This window comes from Astatotilapia calliptera, chromosome 15, assembly GCF_900246225.1.
Source record: "Astatotilapia calliptera chromosome 15, fAstCal1.2, whole genome shotgun sequence".
Classification (NCBI taxonomy): domain Eukaryota; kingdom Metazoa; phylum Chordata; class Actinopteri; order Cichliformes; family Cichlidae; genus Astatotilapia; species Astatotilapia calliptera.
The window spans coordinates 11,602,581-11,621,103 of NC_039316.1; the positions used below are offsets into that span (position 1 = coordinate 11,602,581).

Genomic DNA, 18,523 nt, shown 5'->3' on the forward strand with positions numbered 1-18,523 from the left:
TGTTCCATCAAGACATTCCAGAGATATAAAAATCAAAATATCAAAAAATGTGTTGTTTTTTTGTACATTTTAGATTAAAAGTAATTGAATAAATTATCAAAGATCTATACATTTAATAAAAAAAAGTCACTTTTTCCAGGCCAGGCTGGTTAAGTCTAGATTTTTCACATGCTGCGGTCTACGTAGAGTATAGGCTAGGAAATCCATGATTGAGATAAGGCTTTACTTCAAATAGGGCAGTAACAGACAGCTGCTGAGTTGACCTGTAAGGATTATATGGATGGATTAGCAGGACTGTCTTAGGGCTCTGATATGCAGCTTGACTCCAGCTTGATGCTGGCTGGATGAAGAGGTACAGGACTGCTGTGATGCAGCTGAACACCCGAGCGCTCTTTTGCTGATTTGTAGTTGGTTCTCTCAGCCTCCCTTCTGTCAGCATCCCGGTGGCCCGAGACACGGGTCTCTATCTTCTGTATTAGGTCGGTAACATTCCCCTTGTCCATATCAACCTCTGCAGCCATGGCTTCAAGCTCCTCTGCCGCCTCACTCATGTCAAACCTCTCAATCTCAGAGTTAACTCGACATAGCTCCTCTGACGAGTATCTGTGTGAGGCCAGGGGCAAGAGTGGGCAGAAGCCTTGGAGGTGCACTTGGAGGCTGCAGTAATGGAGATAGGAACAGGGGCAGTGAGGACAGCGGTGTGGTCGCTCGCCAGTGTGGAGGCGCTTGTGGAGTTTGAGGTGGATGAACTGAGTAAAGCGAGCAGGGCAGAGCTTGCAATGGTAAGGCTTCTCACCTGAGTGTAGCCGCTGGTGGGTCTTCAAGTTACTAGTGCTGCTGAATCGCTTGTGGCACACCTATGTAAAAACACAGCAGAAGGGAATCTCTGTATGAGTCTTTATTTTGTTCTTAGTCACATAACCTCTGCGATGTTTCAATGTTTTGTTTCTGACGTACAAACCTTTAGTCCACCTACGTATTTATTACGAGAGTGATATAAGGCGTCTAATGCTTTCCAGCAATTTCCGACAGCTGCAGCCTTACCTTGCATTCATGGGGCTTTTCTCCTGTGTGAACCAGGTAGTGTTTCTGCAAGTGTGCTAGCTGCGTGAAGTTCTTATTGCAGGTCTGACACCTGAAGGGACGCTCCCCGCTGTGTACTCGCAGATGAACCTGAGAAGATGTCGGAGATATGATAATTTATTTGTTATCGATCAAACTCAGGAAATCAGAGGAACTGGTTAATTCAATTATACTATACTCCAGTCACTGTATTCAACTGGTGGTTGTCATTTTCTTTCGCACTGCTTTAATGTGTTGAAGAGCAACTAACCTTAAGGTTAGACAGCTGCCCAAAGACCTTTCCACAGATGTTGCATTCATATCGGATCTTTCCATTCTGCCTCATCAGAGGGTAAGACAGGGTCTTGTAGCCAATTGTCTGCCCACTTTGCTTTGTCTTGCTTAGGTCCATTGTATCCTCAGCTTCACTTTGAGTGGCAGAGGTAAAATTGGAAGGGAGGCAGTTTGAGGAGGCTGCCATTCCCTCTTGCGGCGAGCATCCTCCAGGTGTGAGAGACGGCTGTGCTTCACGGATTTTAGTGACCATAGATGAGGCGGTGGATGTGGCAGGCACAGCGAGGTCTGTGTGAACGTTGGTGGGAGGGGAGTGTTTGAAATCTCTGAGGTCGTGTGAGGGTATGCTGAGGTAGGCTCTTCTTTTGGATATGAGGTCCTTGTTGTCTCTGTGCTCACGGATTGGTGAAAGAAAGAGGTCTGGTTTGGAATCAGAAAGTGCACGTGTCAAGTCTTTGCAACCACTGGTTAAAGCCGATTGAAAATGTGCATAGTTGTGAAAGGGCGATACATGGGGTGAGACTGCCAAGTGAGGTTTCAGTTGTTCACGATAGAATGGATATGAATGAGGTAGAAGGCCAAGTGAGTAGTGGGGCAGTAGATAGGGGCCGTGCATTAGAGTAGAATTAGCAATATCGGGCATACAGGGATCTTGGTAAGGCTTTGCTACGGGAGGGCCTTGACTGTGCTGAAAGGCAAAGTGGACATTAGTAGGGACAGGAATGCTTAGTGCTGGCCTTTTGGCAGCTGGAGGGCTACAGGATGGCAGAGGTGGTAGAAATGCATATCTATTAGCATGCATAGATTTGGAGATAGGCTGAGGTGGGTAGACAACACTGGGACATAAAGGAAAATCTGCTGAGACATTTGTCCGAGGCAAAAAACTGTCCACACGTCTGATGCAGGTAGAAGGGGATTTGGAGAGGTCATCTTGTAGGATTTCAGAGACCGTATGACCTCGTTTCCTTGTTGTCTTCTTCGCTGGACTCTGTTCTGTTAGACAGATAAGCAATAGAGAAAGATCATCAGAGACATGAAACTCATTTCTTAACATAGACTAGAGGTAACATTATCATCGTTCAACTAACTGACACATGCAGCCATACAAGCACATATTCGTCTTATCAAGCACACGTGTTGTATGTTTTCTTTCTTAATCACTATGCACGTTTGCTTTCAAAAGTACCTACGCTAGCCAAACAATTTACTTTAAACTTCAGGAGATGCACTTTTTTTTTTATCAGATGCGACTGTTTGAATGTCCCTGACCTTTGCACTCTGTTAAAGTGGACACCAGAAATGAAACAATGGGGATCTGATCATGATACAGATAGCACAGAGAGCAAGAGTGAGTGGATACAGTGTGCTATTTGCATTAGAGGGCTGGGCAGTTGAAGGTGTATTTTCTGTCACAAGACAGACAGGATACACAGTGTACAGGAGACAAAAATCAACTTGTCATTTGGAAGTGACAAATAAACTACAGCTCCCAAACAGATAGAAACGATTTTATAAATTGGATTGAAAATCTGGATTGAAATTTGCATTTCATCTAGGTAAAAAGGTACTGCTTCACTGACTTTACCACAGAATAAGCAAGGGACTCAAACCGACAACAGAGAGGAAGACCAAATACATTGGTTTGCATGTACATTTCACCTACTTTTAGACACAATTAACCCACAACCCACACAAACAGCACATCTCTTATCTTTTGTTCACTCCCAGGTTACCCTGCCCCCACTCCAGGGAGGCCAGCTCTCAGCAAACAAACAGCCAACACTGAGTGAGATATCAATCTGTCAGCAGGTCACCTTGTCAGGAAGTTCAAGTAGTCAGTAGAGAAATTCCTACCTCGCTTCCTCCTTAAGAACCAAATAAATAAAGGGTGTCGTGCCAGAGTGCCATCAGCACCTCTAGCGGCCTCTTTTTGTGACTGTGTTTGAATTAGTATTTTTCTGCGTGGTCTTTCTGCTAGCATGCACATTCCTACTGTTTGTGAATGAATGCCAAATGCTGTCTGGCTGAATGAGCTGCCGGCAGCCTTCTATGTGGGAGTTTAAAAGGGAAACTGAAACATTGCTTAAAATCCTGAAATTGGTCTCATCTTACGCCAGTACTGCTGCTGCACCTGGAGACAGCTCTTCTCTGCTTTCAAGTCTCCACTATCCTCCTTTGTCTTCTGCGTCAACAAAGGAGCTATGGGTGTGACGGAGTAAGTTCTTAAACACGTACACAAAGAGTGTGTCAGTCAGCTGGCGTTTTGACTGGGGGCCTTACTTCACAATGACAGAACAAACCAGATACGTCTCGATGCGTGGGCACCGTGTTAGTTTCTGTTGACTTCAGCAGCACTCGGTCCTTGCGCATTCCTAAATTGACAACACACACAAAAAGACACGCACTCACCGTTTTTGTCAATAGCCAGCTGTCCCAGTGGAGGGTAGTTACAACGCTGGGCAAACTCAGAGCAGTACCACACCAGAAGCTCCTGGCCTGGCTGAAGTCGTTTGGTGGTGTAGAAAAAGATGTCCAAGCCACTCTGGCATGCAACCAGGTTCTGCTCTTCCACAGAGCATGCTGGATTGACGTAACGCATCCAGTTGCTCCGCTCTTCATGCAGCCCATCCAGAATGTGGTGTAAGCGCCCCTCTGAGAAGACCTATAGCGTGAGCAGAACAAGAGATCAGAAATAATTCACTTGATTATTAGAAGTGAACCTGAAACCATGAAGTCACAGTTTCCTCGCGCCTTTATGGTAAATGCTGTAATTTCTTTCATGTTGGATAGGCGCAAGTCTTTGCAGCACACAATATGAGTTACAAAGGGAACACTCAAAAAGAATTTCTCTGTATGACTGGATTGTAGTATTGGGTATACTGTTTCACCCACTCCTTACTCTCACCTGTTACATTCACGGTGAAGTTATTCACCTCCTCCCTTCCTCTGCGATTGTACAAAAGTGTTCTTTCTGTGCTGTTGCTTGAGTCATGGCTGTATTATTAACAAATTGTCAGACTGTTGCAAAATTTTGGTTGGAGTTGCATGATGTCAAGGTTGCTGAGTGTATGCTATAGAATTACTCAGGAGCATGTGTGCAATGGAAGATGCCCTGATGCTGCTGAATGTGTAACATAAACAGTTCTCAGGCTTGAAGCCACTTCCTTGCTTAGTCAGTGTGAGAGTTTGTTAGTTTGGAGAAGTGCGGACATGTGTATGGTGTATTTACTGGCAGTGATACCACTACTGTGAGAAGCGAAGACACAGGAGAACCGCTGCGTCACTGAAACCAAACAGCTGTGTGTGCTTGTGCGTGTGTGTGTGAGAGAGAGAGAGAGAGAGAGACAGAGAGAGAGAGAGAAAGACCTCAGACAGAAGCGCACAGAACGGGCAAACACACTGACATATATGGTGCATGCACTTTTGAAAGCTATCAAGGCAAATGGCATTTAAAAACACCAGACCATTGACAAATTTGACTCATACATTGACAGGATGTCAGACGTTGACCACATTTGCTAACTCGTGCCACGACATAGCCAAAGCAGCATCTCCAGTCAGTCAGAGATACAGGATGTGAACAGTTCTGAAAGGCACATCGTTGAATTTAACATTTAAGTTTGCAGAGTCTCACATGAGGCTTGCTTACCCTCCAAAAGTACTTCCTGTCGGCGTCTTTCGGCAGAGTTTCGTTGGTGTAGCTCTCACCCACCAAAGGGCCAAAGCGTGTTCCCTTCGGAATGATCTCCTTAGTCATCACCCCAAGCACCTGTTAAACAAAGAGAGCACATAATCGTCAAACAGCAGGTCAGTTAATAAAACAGAAGATCTGAGCGAGCAGTTACAGGCACGTTTAGTTGTTAAAACATCCTAAGATAGATGAGATTCTTTGGAATACAGCCTCCAAAGAATCTGGTCAATTCACTGAATATTTTTGTCCCCTGGAGACACTTATGTGGAAAAAGGCAATTAAGCAGGTTGTCCTTATTTTATAATATACAGGCTGAGAGGATTTTCAGAGGCTGTGACTGAATGTTTTCTCTCCTTCACATGTTAAATATTTAATAAGCCAATCGACCAAGTTATCTTTAGTTTCTCTCCCATATTAAAATTTCACTACTAGTCTTGTTCTGCTACTACCAGGTGTGAAACTCAGTCCTCTGTCTCAGTCCTCCAGGGTGGGGGAGAGTGGATAAGGTGTCATGGTCACACCCCAGCTAGCACCTTGAGCTCCATGTTAAAAAAGCAAAAGCCCTAAAGCGATGGTAGTGTATTTCTCTTTCATCTTTACACTGTAGACTCAGGCCTACAGTTTTGTCTTTAGTTTATCCAGATATTTTTGTCCTTGCATTCAATGACTTTGTCTAAAGGCATCATTTGACTTGCCCTTGTGTCACAGATTACTGTCATGTATCCTGTTCTTTAGCGTCAACCAGACATTTCTTATAAGAAGGTCAAAGTGGTAAATGCAGGTATTTTACTGCAGATGTCAGGGATACTTCCTCTGATCTCCCTTCCCTACACTTTTTGTAGAGGAAATTTAGTGTTTCCTTTTCATGACTAGTTCTTTGCGGTTAACCTTTTATCATGCATTTACCACACTATATGATTGTCAGTTCCTTATCCACTCACTTATTTATAGATGAGAGGATGGAAATAATTCTCCATGCTAGATGACACATATTTTACCTGGAAGAACATTTAGGGTATTATGTATATTATGGGCTTTTGCCTAATGGTGTAATTTTCTGCTGGAACAAAGGGATGGGAATCTAAGATAACTACTAATCATAGAGCCCTCAGGCTGAGTGCCCAGAGGCTTGGCTATTGTGTCTGTGTTTGCTTCAACATACACATAGCAGAGAGGAAAAGCTCAAATTAGACAACAATATGTCAAGTACTTCCCACCGGAGGATAGATGAGAGGATGGAAGGATGTTGGAGTGACGCAAAGAATTGTCATTTACTAAAAACATCACATAGCTGCTTTGATATATTTGGACTGGGACTATTTGTCTTCATTAATGTCTTGCCTGTTTGTAAAAGAACAAACACGGAAGGCCTTGGTTACCTCTGCTGAGTCGTGGCAGTGTTTCAGGGCCAGGTTCCTGGGCAACGATCTCTCAGCTCGTGTCTTGCAATTGTTTTCGGACTCGCCTTCCAGAGGTTGGTCCTTCACGATGTAAGTGCAGTTCTCCTCAAAGTCTGCCTCGCTCCATGATGTCATATCAACATCGTGTTTTCCTGGCATCGCTGCAGTGGCACCCACAGTTTGAGCTGACTTCTCTGAGGTTAACATGATTGAGGTACATGAAGAGGCGGCCTATGGAAAATAAAGAAAAATGCTCTTAAATCCATATGATTCTATATCTGATTTTATTATTAAACGCTATTTTGGTTATACAGGGTGGAAGGCAAACCTTTCTTTCATAAAACAGCAGATGCAGAATCGAGTTGAGTTTTGAATGAATCTAAAAGTAGGTCCCAGATTGTGAAGTGTGATATAGAGAAGGAGGCAGTTGTGATGCTGTAGAGAAACTAACCTTCCCGTCTACTGCCAACACCGGACAAACAAACTTCAAAGTGGAACCTTCAAGTTTGCCCCCCTCTGTCCTTTACATCCTGTGACTCAGAATACAACCCCGGGGCTATAACAGAGGTTCCTGTGCACGTCAGCCCCGAAGCAGGACCACTTTCACAAGGAAACCCGCACTACCAGGGAATCAACCAGACTTCCTCCGAACTGACTGAGACTTGGCTGTCGGCCAGGTCTTAACACTCTATACTGACTATTTACCGTATTAAAAAGCCACAGAAGGGCTGCTAGAGTGAGATATGCCTGATTTCAGTCCACAAAAACCCCATAATATGAAGACACATGTAAAGAAAGAAAAACAAAAAAACCACCAATTGATCAAAAGCACAAAAGCAGTACGTCTGCTCATTGATTGCCAGCCCCGAAGTGGCTCCCTTTCCTAAACAACTGCTCTTACTTGTCGAAACAAAGAAAAGAAGTGCCACTCTACTCTCTGTTTCCTTTTCTTTCTGTCCCTTATTTTCACTCTTTCCCTTCTCACGACATTGCGATTGTCAGGCAACTCAGCCGCGACAAAAGATACGGCTCCCAGACTGAAATAAAGAAGAGTGAAAAAGCGGATGGCAGGCTCGTGATTAAAAGGCAACGCTCAGATGTGTTGTCTGAGAACTTCTTCCTTTGTAGACTCATCAGTTTGCCTCTGAGATAGTGGTAGATAAGCCTGGTTCTTGCTAATATATGGTAAACACTCATGTGACTTACGTTCCTTACTGATGAGAGATAAAAAGTCAAGTCAAAACTTCACTCCTGAGGGAACGACTGCAAGGAATAGAAATTCTAAATTCTCCCCATTTATGTATAAATAAATCTACAGTCAGTAAGCTGCGATAAAAAAGCCCACCGCTCATCTTTTTGTTGTTTTCAGCACTAGTGGTAGAAACTGTACTCAGTGGCATATATGCAGCAATAACAAAAGAATGTCAACGGATTCTCAAATGCAAATAAAAGTTCAAAGAGACGAGATTTATATATGATGTTACACCTTATATTTTTTTCTCTGAAGTGTCACCACAGCTGACTCGGAATGACTGTCACAAGTGTGACAGCTCACTCCGAAACCATTGAACCAAGTGACACAGCAGAAAATATATTTTGAAAAATCAAGACATGAGTCAAGAGCACACAGCTGTGGCTCGGGGGCGACATGTAACGGGCTGTCTCTAGAAAGCACACTTTGAGATTGCACTTCGTGGGAGAGTGTCGTAATGCAGAAAAGAAAAGTCGAGCCAAAAACGTCTAACTCTTCTTAAACATGCTGAAAATATAGAACAATCGATATTATTCCTGTAAAAATTAAGAAGATGATCTGAGACAGATGTTGCAGACTTACTGTAAAGCCTTGTGAGGAGCCACACATAGGTCAGGCTGTCTGTGCCCTTCTTGAGCTTGAGTGTCTAGAAGCAACCAGTGGCTGTTCTCTGCCTCTTGTCTTCTCTTCCTCTCTCTCTCTCTCTCTCTCTCTCTCTCTCTCTCTCTGAGCAGACCTCAGTATACTGACTGCGCAACCGAGCAGTCAGTGTATGTGAGTCTTGCTCACATACACCGTGTGTGTGTGTTTGACAGTGTAAGAGAGAGAGAGAGATACACTCCCTTTCCTCTCATGCTCCCTCCCCCTCTCTCCCCTTTGCCCCATGACTCCTCCTTGGAGCGTGTTTGTGTGTGTGTGCATGTGCATGTGTGTGTGTCACACTCTTGCCCCGAGGCAAGAGGCTTTCTCCAGGGAGGCTGTCACACAGCTATGTCCGGATCAAACAAATGCATCTTCATTTTCAGTCTGTTGTGGATTGGAAGAGGGCATACCTGTGTTATGTTAGCGAGTCAAGGACGCGCAGAGGAAATTAGATCATTTATTTGTAAATTGTAGGTTTAAAGTTAGTCAGATTAGTCGTAATTCATGTAGTCGTGTAATAAGGACATCTTACATGAAGAATGTTGCAGCAACATAGAGATTTAACAACCTGTAAAACTTCATCGTCTGTAATAGTCTTTTAAACGAAGCAATTGTTCTCTAGGTTCTGTAGCTACATAAGATCATCAGTTAAAAAAACATACACAATAAATGCACCAAGATGATTTTTATTACATACCAAGAAATTAAAAATCACTAAATAAACAGCTGTAAGTAGAAATATGTCTGCTTTGCTTGGTTGACTCATTCATATTGATACTTGATGCTTCAGAGCTTTAGATACACAAACCCATGAGATTAATCACAATTCTTGTTATGGTATTATGTCACTGTAATACTAAGAATGATGAAATAGGTACTTCTAATGAGAATCCTGAAAACAAATACACAACAACAGTTTCTGGGTTATATTGTGCATGCACACCTTATTTGAAATTAAAATGCAAGCTGGTGCAACAAGAAGCAGTGTCACACCTTAGAAATCTTTATAAGCTGCGATAAAGACAAATAACTGGAAAACTCTTGAGGGTGTGTTCTGGTGCATGTACATTTATAATCAGCCACTACACACTACTTCACTGGGGGGGAGGTCCAGAATTTGTTAATGCCCAGGTAAGATTGAGATCTACAGCCCTGTTTTCACCTCCACCTCCGCTCCCTCCTCTTCTTGACTTCTCTCCAAACACAACATTTGATTTGGCCGGCTTCCAGCCAGCTCAGGAACTGTCAGAATTTTCTTTCTCGTCACCCACGCGCTAGACACGCGCCACGCTCTGAACCGTCACGCCGTACACCTATCTGTAAACCTAATTCCACACGGCACATTAAACATCTACACTGATCACATTCACTTTCAATTTGGGGAGGTTCATAATGAACTGGCATATGTCAAGTGGATTCTGGCGCTTGTAGACTCTTCTTTGTTTTTGTGGTGTTTTGTCCTTTTCATGCTTCCTGCCCACTCACCACACCTGACCAAGCTACTAATTAGGACTGCTGACATGAGCCACCATGTAATTTAAAATCCACTTCTGTCTCTCACTCTTTCGTTCTCTTTCTTTGCCTTCAGTCATCTCATTCATCACCTTCTATTCAGCTCTCCTCTCCTCCACCTCCTCCTCTTCCTCTCTAATGCCTCTTTATCTGGACCTTCTCTACACTATGTCTATTACTCATAGGTATGTGTGAGTAATTCTCATAATGACAGCATGGACTTCTAGTCTGAGTTGTGTACAGGCCCTGGAGACAAACTTACACGTACGTGTGGAGGTTTTTGAGTATGGTTGTACATATGCCCGTGTAGCTGGTTATAACTTGGTTTAGATCATCTGATAATTAAGATGGCATTCTTAGAATGAAGTCAGTGAGCAGGAAGTGTAATGAAATGTAAGCTGCATACAAGTAGACTAACAATAACAAGATCACTGACTGACTTTAACCGGTTTAGGATGTGCTGTAGGAAGTGAAAGTAGACACGTCATGAACCCAAACCAGGGCAATGAGTATTTGGCTAAAGAACAGCCACCCTTAGATTTACATTATCACAATAAACGCTGAGCAGACTGGGATTAAAAGTGCTTTCAGGCAGAAAGTGAAGCAAATGTTTTACTTTCATCATTTGCATGAATTTGGCTTTGCCAAACAGAAGTCAGTGTGCCAACTGTACAGGCATTAGCTCTTAGCTAGCTCACAATGAGCAGCAGGTTTCAATTTGCACCCTCCTGGGAAAACTTGGATCGTTCTGCCTTTGCATTGCCCTTACATGAAATAGCACCAGCTCTAAATTTTGCTTTGCACATTAGATACGTTCAGCTTTTCTGCTGAAGGGGTTAATTAAACCAAAATAGACCACAGCATCTACCCATTTTTTCACATTTTGAGAATTTTTCTCTTTAATCATCGAATTGATTAAATCTCCTGCGGTACATGTAAAAACTATTTTATGATTATAAACCTGCTTTAACACAAGCCAAGAATACCTGTGGGGGAAGGCTCCATTAATGGCATGGGTTGCTCTATAATTTCCATCTGCAATCTGCCTTGGGTTATGTCTCGCAGGAGAACCAAAGGTGACCACTCCTTCCTTGTCACCTCCTGCAAGAATGAGGACAATGCACTTTGGCAGAGATGGCTAAGACTAAGCCCATTTTATAACCCATTACCCCTCAATTGTTCAACAGAGCCTCCCCCTCTGGCTTTTTTTCTGAAGTTTTACGGCTGACTCAAGGAGAAATATTTAGAATTTTATCACAGCTATCTTGCTGTCACTGTCCCCTACTCTGACCTATGTCACCCTGCCTTACTGTGGTGTTATCAGCGTGTCAGCCATGACAGCCTCCTCATCCATTTCATGTTACTTTAAGTGATTTCCTTTACCTCGAAATACCCTATACTCTCGACAGCTTGTGGTTGAGGAAACATTTACTCTCACGTGCATTTCATCCGGTCTTTGACAGTTGATTGAGGCAAGATAAGCTACATCTACATGGCGGTGGTAGCAATGTGAACGCAATGAATGACTTGGGTTTATTTTATTAAATTAGAAATACACTGATGCACGCCGTCTTTCTCCATCTTTTTTTCTTTCCTCTGATCCATTTCATTTGTTAATCTGAAAAAAACAAAACAAAACCTGACAGCGCTGCGCCACAGCCACCACCCACCCAGTCCAGCAATCTCCCTTCAATTGCTGGATGATCTCCTGTTGACAGGCCAAGGGTTATTATCATGGTTTCAGGGCCAGGAATGCTACTGCACTTCACAACAGATGTCTTTTCAGATCCTGACAAAGCCACCCACAGAGATGAGGGGAACAGGAAGAAAAAAATGTATCACTGTACTCAGCTGACCCACAAAAGATGTTCTTAACAGGCTGGATAGTAGAAATTATAGGTGTCTGTATGTTCTTATCCTAACTGGCATCAGAATGTCATGCCAGTCTTGTCATGCATATAGCAATCCTTAGTTCTCTGTAAAAACAGTTTTTGGGGGTTTTAAAAAATTCGATTCACTGTTTATTTTATTGCACATGCTTCCACACAGCATCACATGAGTTTACAGTAACCTGATGGTTGATAATGGAAACTAACATGCTGCTCTGAGAACCAAAGCATTGTGGTTGACCCCTCAAAGTCCTTCCTGAGTATTTTGTCTGAAATGAGGTGTACTTTTTCTCACTCTTTAGTTGTATCATGCCTCTTTATCACCATTACTAATAATTAGGAAACATTTTGACTCTCTTTAAGGTCCGACTATTACTCTAAAATAGCCACAGCATTTGTTTCTGATCTAAAAAAAAAAGAAAGAAAGAAAGAAGAAGCAGTTGCTGCATTAAATTTCACTTGAAGCATTGAGTGGGAAAACAAGGGGGGTGCTTACAGACATCTTTAGACAGACAGTTGTACAAGCAAGGAAGTGTCAGACCCCCAGGAGCCACACCTGCCTGTATCAAAAGCCTTTTCACATTGTTTTGTCTTCCTCTTGATTACTAAGCCAGACTGTAATAATGACCAACAGAGGGGCCTGTCATCCGGGAAGGATGCACACAAACTATTACACATACTCACGCAAACACACACACTCTCTTTTTCAACCTATCTGCCCAACCCCAAAGAAAATGGTATGTAGTCAGAATCTCTTAAATATACACAGTAGTGTTATAAAGTCATGTGAAAAACAGTTTCCACAATCCTCTGAAAAACTTAGTGCGCACCAAGATTCTTTTAGCTAACCACCTTTAGAAGCTATAACTTGAAGTCATCATTTACTGTATGACTGTCAGTACGTCATTCTCTCACATTGCTGGGGAGGAATTTTAGCCCGCTCTTCTTTACAACATTACGTCAATTCATTGAGGTTTGCATTTGTTTATGCACAGCTTTCACCACAGCATTTCATTGAGTTTTAGGTCTGGACTTTGGCCAAGCCATTGCAACACCTAGGTTATTCTCTTTTTCAGCCACTGTCTTGTAGGTTTGCCACTGTCACTGTCGGACAGATGGCCTCACATTTCACTCTAGAATTTGGCATACAGAGGGGTTCATGACAGTAAGGTTCCCATGTCCTGTGAATCCTTAATAAGCCAAATCCTCAACCCTTCATCACTGTGCTTCACATTTGATAAGAGATGTCTGCGCTGATATCCTGTCTTTGGTTTGGTTTCCACCAATGGTCAAACATATCTACTTTGGTCTGTTCTAGACATTTTTCCAGAATTGGTTTGTACATATGGAACTTAAGTCATACTCCAACTTTAGCATTTAGCTTGCTAACTGGGGCCTAAAGAGTCTGAAATTTGACTCTTGGGTTTTTTGGGACATCCACTCCTGGGAAGATTGTAGGATTTTACACTTGAATTCTCCAAACCAACAAACTACCAAAATGTATGCTTTTATAGAGATGCTCACTCTTTTTGATCATCAAAAAACCACTTGAATTTAAATTTGCAGCAACTGCACGCTATTTACGTTTTTGATTCCTATGGAAGTAGATAGTGTGTATGAAGATTTTCACAGGACTCTAGAGAATCCCATAAAAACTCTCTTTTTGACATGTCTTTATGTGTGTTTGTGTATATATATATCTGTTTGTCTATGTCTATATCTATCATATTTTTTGTCTCTAAGGAGCAGCCTCCTCATATTTTGGATGGCTGTTGAACAAGTAGCCATCCATGAGGCCAACCTGATCCATGCAGTCATTTTTTTAGCCACTTGTAGAATTTCCCCTCACTATTTCTTTCTCATACACCCACACACATACATGCTTAACTTCCTTTTATATTTTGAACAAAGATCCACAGGAAGCCCGACTGTGACCCCTGAGCTGATGCAATGTGCTTAGCTGTATACGTATTCATGCTTACCCCTTGCTTACTTTGTAAGTGCCCTCTTCAGTGAGTGCAATCAGTTCCTTACACAGGAAATAATAATCCTTTGAATCTCACCTTGACAATTCTTTAATTATTAGCAGTGCTGACCAAAATACACTTCTTGTGTGTGATGGTTTTTAAAACAAAGTATCAAATGAAATACCTTCACCAAAGGAGCATCGCTCTATGAATCACAAAAGAAAATGAGTTTGCAGGCACTTGATGAGCACTTAAATTGTTTAAATACAGCAAATGGGTATCTTGGAGTTACTTGAAAACACTGATAACTGTCAATACAAGGAGTATTAAAATAAGACATAAATGAGTTAATCGAAACAAATCCTAAATATTAACAATATTAGTGAAAAACCAGTTTAAATACAGTGTTCTTTTGTCTTCAGCTAGCTAGCTATAGTTGTATCAGGCTAATATAAACTGTATTAATCAAGGTAATGTGCCGGATGAGGGTTAAATTGTTAGAAAAATTTAAAAATTAAATCAATACCACATGATGACAAATGCTGTAATAATATAGGAAGAAGATCAAATAAAAGAAAAAAAAATAAAACTAAAAAGACTGCTTTGTTTAAGGGGATGGGGAAATGTAAGCAGTGGAGTTTTGTCTGATGCAATAGCGTCTACAACCTGCAAACAGCTACTTTATCACTTAACAATTAGGTAACTGATGTTATTTAGGTCTAGATAAGACGGTGAAGTGAAGTTATCATCTAAGCTAGAAAACTTAGCTAGCAAACTGTATCCGTGCATAACAAATATACACATCTCCATCTCCAGCTGCCTCCCTCTTCCCGCTCCACCACAACCACCCACACATGCAGGGCCTTGGAGTAGGGGTATGTCACCAGGGTGCAGAGGAGGCTACCCCCCCTCTGTCCCCTTCTGGCTGCCTCTGCCTCAATTTTATCCCACAACTTAGACATTCACATTACTCACACTCTCATTACACATACATATAGGATCTTGGGGGTGGGCACGATACACGGAGTCCAAAGTACCATCAGGGTGTACACCCCACCCCTGGCATCGTTGCCCACCTCTCAATTTTAAATACACGTAGACATTGAGGGCTAGCAGGAGGGACCATGCGCTTACCTGCTGCTCTCTGGCAGGTAGCTCCATGCCCTCCTGGGTTTTAAATGCACCTTAGAACACACATGCATCAACATTACAATGAGCGGGTGGAGGGAGGTTTGGAGTCTTCTCTCACCCCCGTTCTCTGCGACCTGCTGGAGCAGGGGGGCTAGGAGGAGGAGTTGGCCATCCGACTGCGGTCTGGAGTGTGGAGCCTTCCTGCTGCTGCGGAGTCGGGGCGGTCTGCCTCCCCCCACCGCAGGGAAAAGGGAAACACCACCTGGGTCTGGGTGCAGTTCCCCCTTCCAGGGGCGAGGGCACCTAGACCCGGTTTGTAGAGTATGCTTGGGGAGTGTGATCGTGTGTACAACGTCTCTTTATGTCTGTCTCCACGTTGGTTGAGTGTGGAGTAAGTGCATATGAGAGCATGAGGGTGGGAATGGATGTTTGTATCTGTGTGTGCCTGTATGTCTGTGTCTATATGTCAGGTTGGGTATCAGACGCCACCTCTCTGGGGACATCTCAGGCCCTCCAAGGTTTGGAGGCCTATCTCCCCCTACCACCACTTCCCCTGCCAGTGGCGGACCCCCTCAGACATCGGTGCGTTGGTGGTTCTTTGTGTCCGGGGATGGGTGTCCAGGTACACACCGGCTCACTCCTTGGCGGCCGCTTATCGGGGCCTGGAGCCTGGGGCTCGCTCGGGCCGCTTCGGAGGTGGGGTGCCCCCGGCCTCTCGGCCTGGGGCTCGGTCACTCAGGCGCAGCTGGCTGCCGGCGGAGCTCACGGGCGCGTCACTGCAACTCCCCCTGGCTTCTGCTCCGCGGCTGCTGAGTGAGCCCTCATCTGGGACTCTCCTCAGCTCTTTCCGGGACAGTGGCGCAGCTGCCCCTCTGTTGGTCTTCCTTGGTCTCTTGTGTTCTGGGGGCCTCTGGATGTCTGGAGTTTTGATCTCCTCCACACCTGCTTCCCCTCTAGCAGATTATTACATGAAGGAACCTTTTAAAAAAACAAAAAACAAGCGCGTCCATGCTCACAGGTGTACACACGGGTGATCACACCCACAAACTACACCCTTTTTGGCTCCTACCTCAAAGCACACTGTGTTCTGTTGATCTTATGTGCTGCACAATAATGTTTAATATTTAGTATTTACTGTCATATTCCCATATATCATTGTGATGTTGTTTATTCTATTACTCTTGTTCTCTTCTGCTTGCTTTCTTTTTTCTTTCTCAGCAGGTGATCCAGGTGATTGATATATGCATTTTTTTTCTCTGCCCGTTCTGTTGGTTTTTGTCTTTTGCCCTTCTCCCCCGTCCCTCTTCTCAGCTGTTTCTCTTTCCCTCTTTCTTTCTCCCCTTCTTTCCCCCAGTCAAGTCTGTCCCGTATTCAGTAAGTGAAAATAAAATAAACAATAAAAGGTGAATCAAATGGACCATTACGGCAAGGCTGGGATGGTCAGTTTGGTAAGATGGAGCACATGTTCTGTGGTTTTTGGTTCCTGTTAAACCACATTTATTTTATTTATTTTCTTTTTTGCCCACTTTGCAATTGTATCTGTTTCATTTCCTGCTGTCTTGGTCAGGTTTTTCACTTCTTCTGCTCTTCTTGTAGCCAGCCCCAAGTGGCCATTTAAGGAACTGTAAAATCTATTGCTTGAGTGCTAGCTTTATTTTTTTAGCCTAACAGTTAGCTTAGATTAGCATAGAGAATGGAACAGAGGAAGTAGAGTGCAGAGACTCTACCAACTACACCAAAAACAAAGCAAAACAAAACAAAAACAATATGCTAGGTCATCTCTTGACTCAAACAAGAAACACTACATGTGCAGGCTTGTACTTTATAGTATTTTTCCCTTTGTGCTAGGACCACAGTTTTTCTCATACAAAGCTATCTGTGTAAGTTTGTACAACTTCACTTTCAATGGGCAAACAAGAGAGTAATACTGAGAAATACAAAAAACAAAAACTTTTTTTGGCACTGATGAACTCTGTGCTAATGAGAGTGCTGCTATTATTGTAACGTCCTGTTTGAGCAAGTGAGCACAAATGGTGCGACTTCATTTTTTTTTTGTCACAAAAAGAGGAAGCTTACAGTTATTCAGTGACAACACCAGTGACATCATCGGGTGCCAGCATGTCTGTCGGCACATCTGAGTATGTGCGACTACTTAGAAACCAATGCAAAGACACATGCACGCACACACACACGCACGCGCTTCAGACCAGTCAGACAGCGCTGTCTTCCACCTGTCTCCAGCGTTGCCCGTCCCGGTCATTAAAAGGGTCCCAGAGCCCCACTCTAAGTGCACATGTCAACTGCAAAATTACAGGGCACGCACAAACACATATTTGTTGTGTATTTTGAAAGGGTAATATCTGTCTGCACGCAAGCAATACGTTCATTTTCCTCCTGATAGCTCCTCCTCTTCTCTTTGTGACAAACCCAGAAAACAAAGCAGGTAAGGTTCAAAGACAAAACAAAGGAAAGGAGATAAAGACAGGAGACAGGTCGAGCTGATGGACATATGACATAGGGAAACTTATCATTTCCCTAATGATTCTCCGGTTACTGTGGACTTCACCACAGTGATTACAAACCACTTCTTTAACTGAGGTCGAAGTATCATGATATCTCAGTTTTGTTCTACCACTTAGCTCCCCCTTTTTCTAACTAATAAAGACCACAAAGCCACTGCAGATCCGTGTGATGAAAGCATCGCTGTTTGAAAACATGAGTGCCAGACATTGGCAAGACTTGATTCAGTGTAGCGGGAAGAAGTGCACAGACAAGTTTGACCGGGAGGAAAGACGGAGCATAAAGGAAAACAAATTGCTTCAACTGAAAGATGAAGATCTATTTTCAGACAGTGACATCATCGTTTCTTTTCGCTGCCATTACTTCTGGGTGCGTGAATACGACAAGGAGCACAAACAAGCAATCAAAAACCCTTGGCACCTGAAAGTTGTGTTGTTTTAAACCTGCCCTTTTATTCTCAGCTCTTTCACCGCGTTGCCTTTGGGTAACCTGAGTGCTCTCTTTCCCTTTTCAACATGATCGGTACAAACAATGGCAAACGTCTTTTCTCCTCGGGGTGATTGACTTGGTCTTATTGCGGTTCTTATTTTATGCTTTTCTGCTGAATGAAATCTCGGCTGTATGTCTGAATAGATGCTGACAGGACCTTAATTAGCTGCGTTATCCCGAAATACACAGACGTGAGATCACTAGTGGACAACATTGGGCTTGTTGTCACAGCTCAAACCCAATTTTATAATGGCTGTTTTGTCACTTGTCAACATACGGCATAAGTCATGGCATCTTGCCTTAGCCCGAGAGTCAATGAAAATGGCACAGTAGCACGTCTGAACACCATGACAAAGGCATTTAGCATTTCCTATAATTTTTGCACTGGTCGCATCCTTCTTCCATGTGTGCTGTAATTTCCCTCGGCTGGATACTCAATAACATCCTGTTGTCTGAGGATATCTGAGGGGACAGATTTTACTGACCCCACCACCACCGCATCGTCACACACTGTTATCCCAGCCCTGGCTAATGACAGCCAGCCAGGAAGCTGTCCCCTGTGATCTCTGTGATTAAAAGCATCCTTATTATTGCCTGGGTATTGTTTTGTTGTGTGTGGATCCCTTTGGACTACTATTATTAAATCGAATTACTGGGACTCGACTGTGACACCA

The 18,523-nt window shown here is 43.2% G+C and overlaps 1 protein-coding gene across 3 annotated transcripts in view; it reads right to left on the bottom strand.

Moving 5' to 3' along the window:
- Window positions 1-18,523, bottom strand: part of prdm1c (PR domain containing 1c, with ZNF domain) — a 21,899-nt gene continuing 3,376 nt past the window's right edge. The window contains exons 1-8 of one of the 3 annotated variants that reach the window (XM_026142736.1): window positions 8,282-8,478; window positions 6,427-6,678; window positions 5,006-5,125; window positions 3,766-4,018; window positions 1,334-2,349; window positions 1,045-1,173; window positions 797-857; window positions 495-657 (exon numbers count right to left, since the gene is read on the bottom strand). In XM_026142736.1, coding sequence (XP_025998521.1) covers window positions 548-657; window positions 797-857; window positions 1,045-1,173; window positions 1,334-2,349; window positions 3,766-4,018; window positions 5,006-5,125; window positions 6,427-6,678; window positions 8,282-8,308 — 1,968 coding nt within the window. In that variant the 5' untranslated portion in view covers window positions 8,309-8,478 and the 3' untranslated portion in view covers window positions 495-547. Of the gene's footprint in view, window positions 858-1,044; window positions 1,174-1,333; window positions 2,350-3,765; window positions 4,019-5,005; window positions 5,126-6,426; window positions 6,679-8,281; window positions 8,479-18,523 lie in introns of those variants that run through there. The other 2 variants (XM_026142734.1, XM_026142735.1) reach the window with 2 other exon arrangements.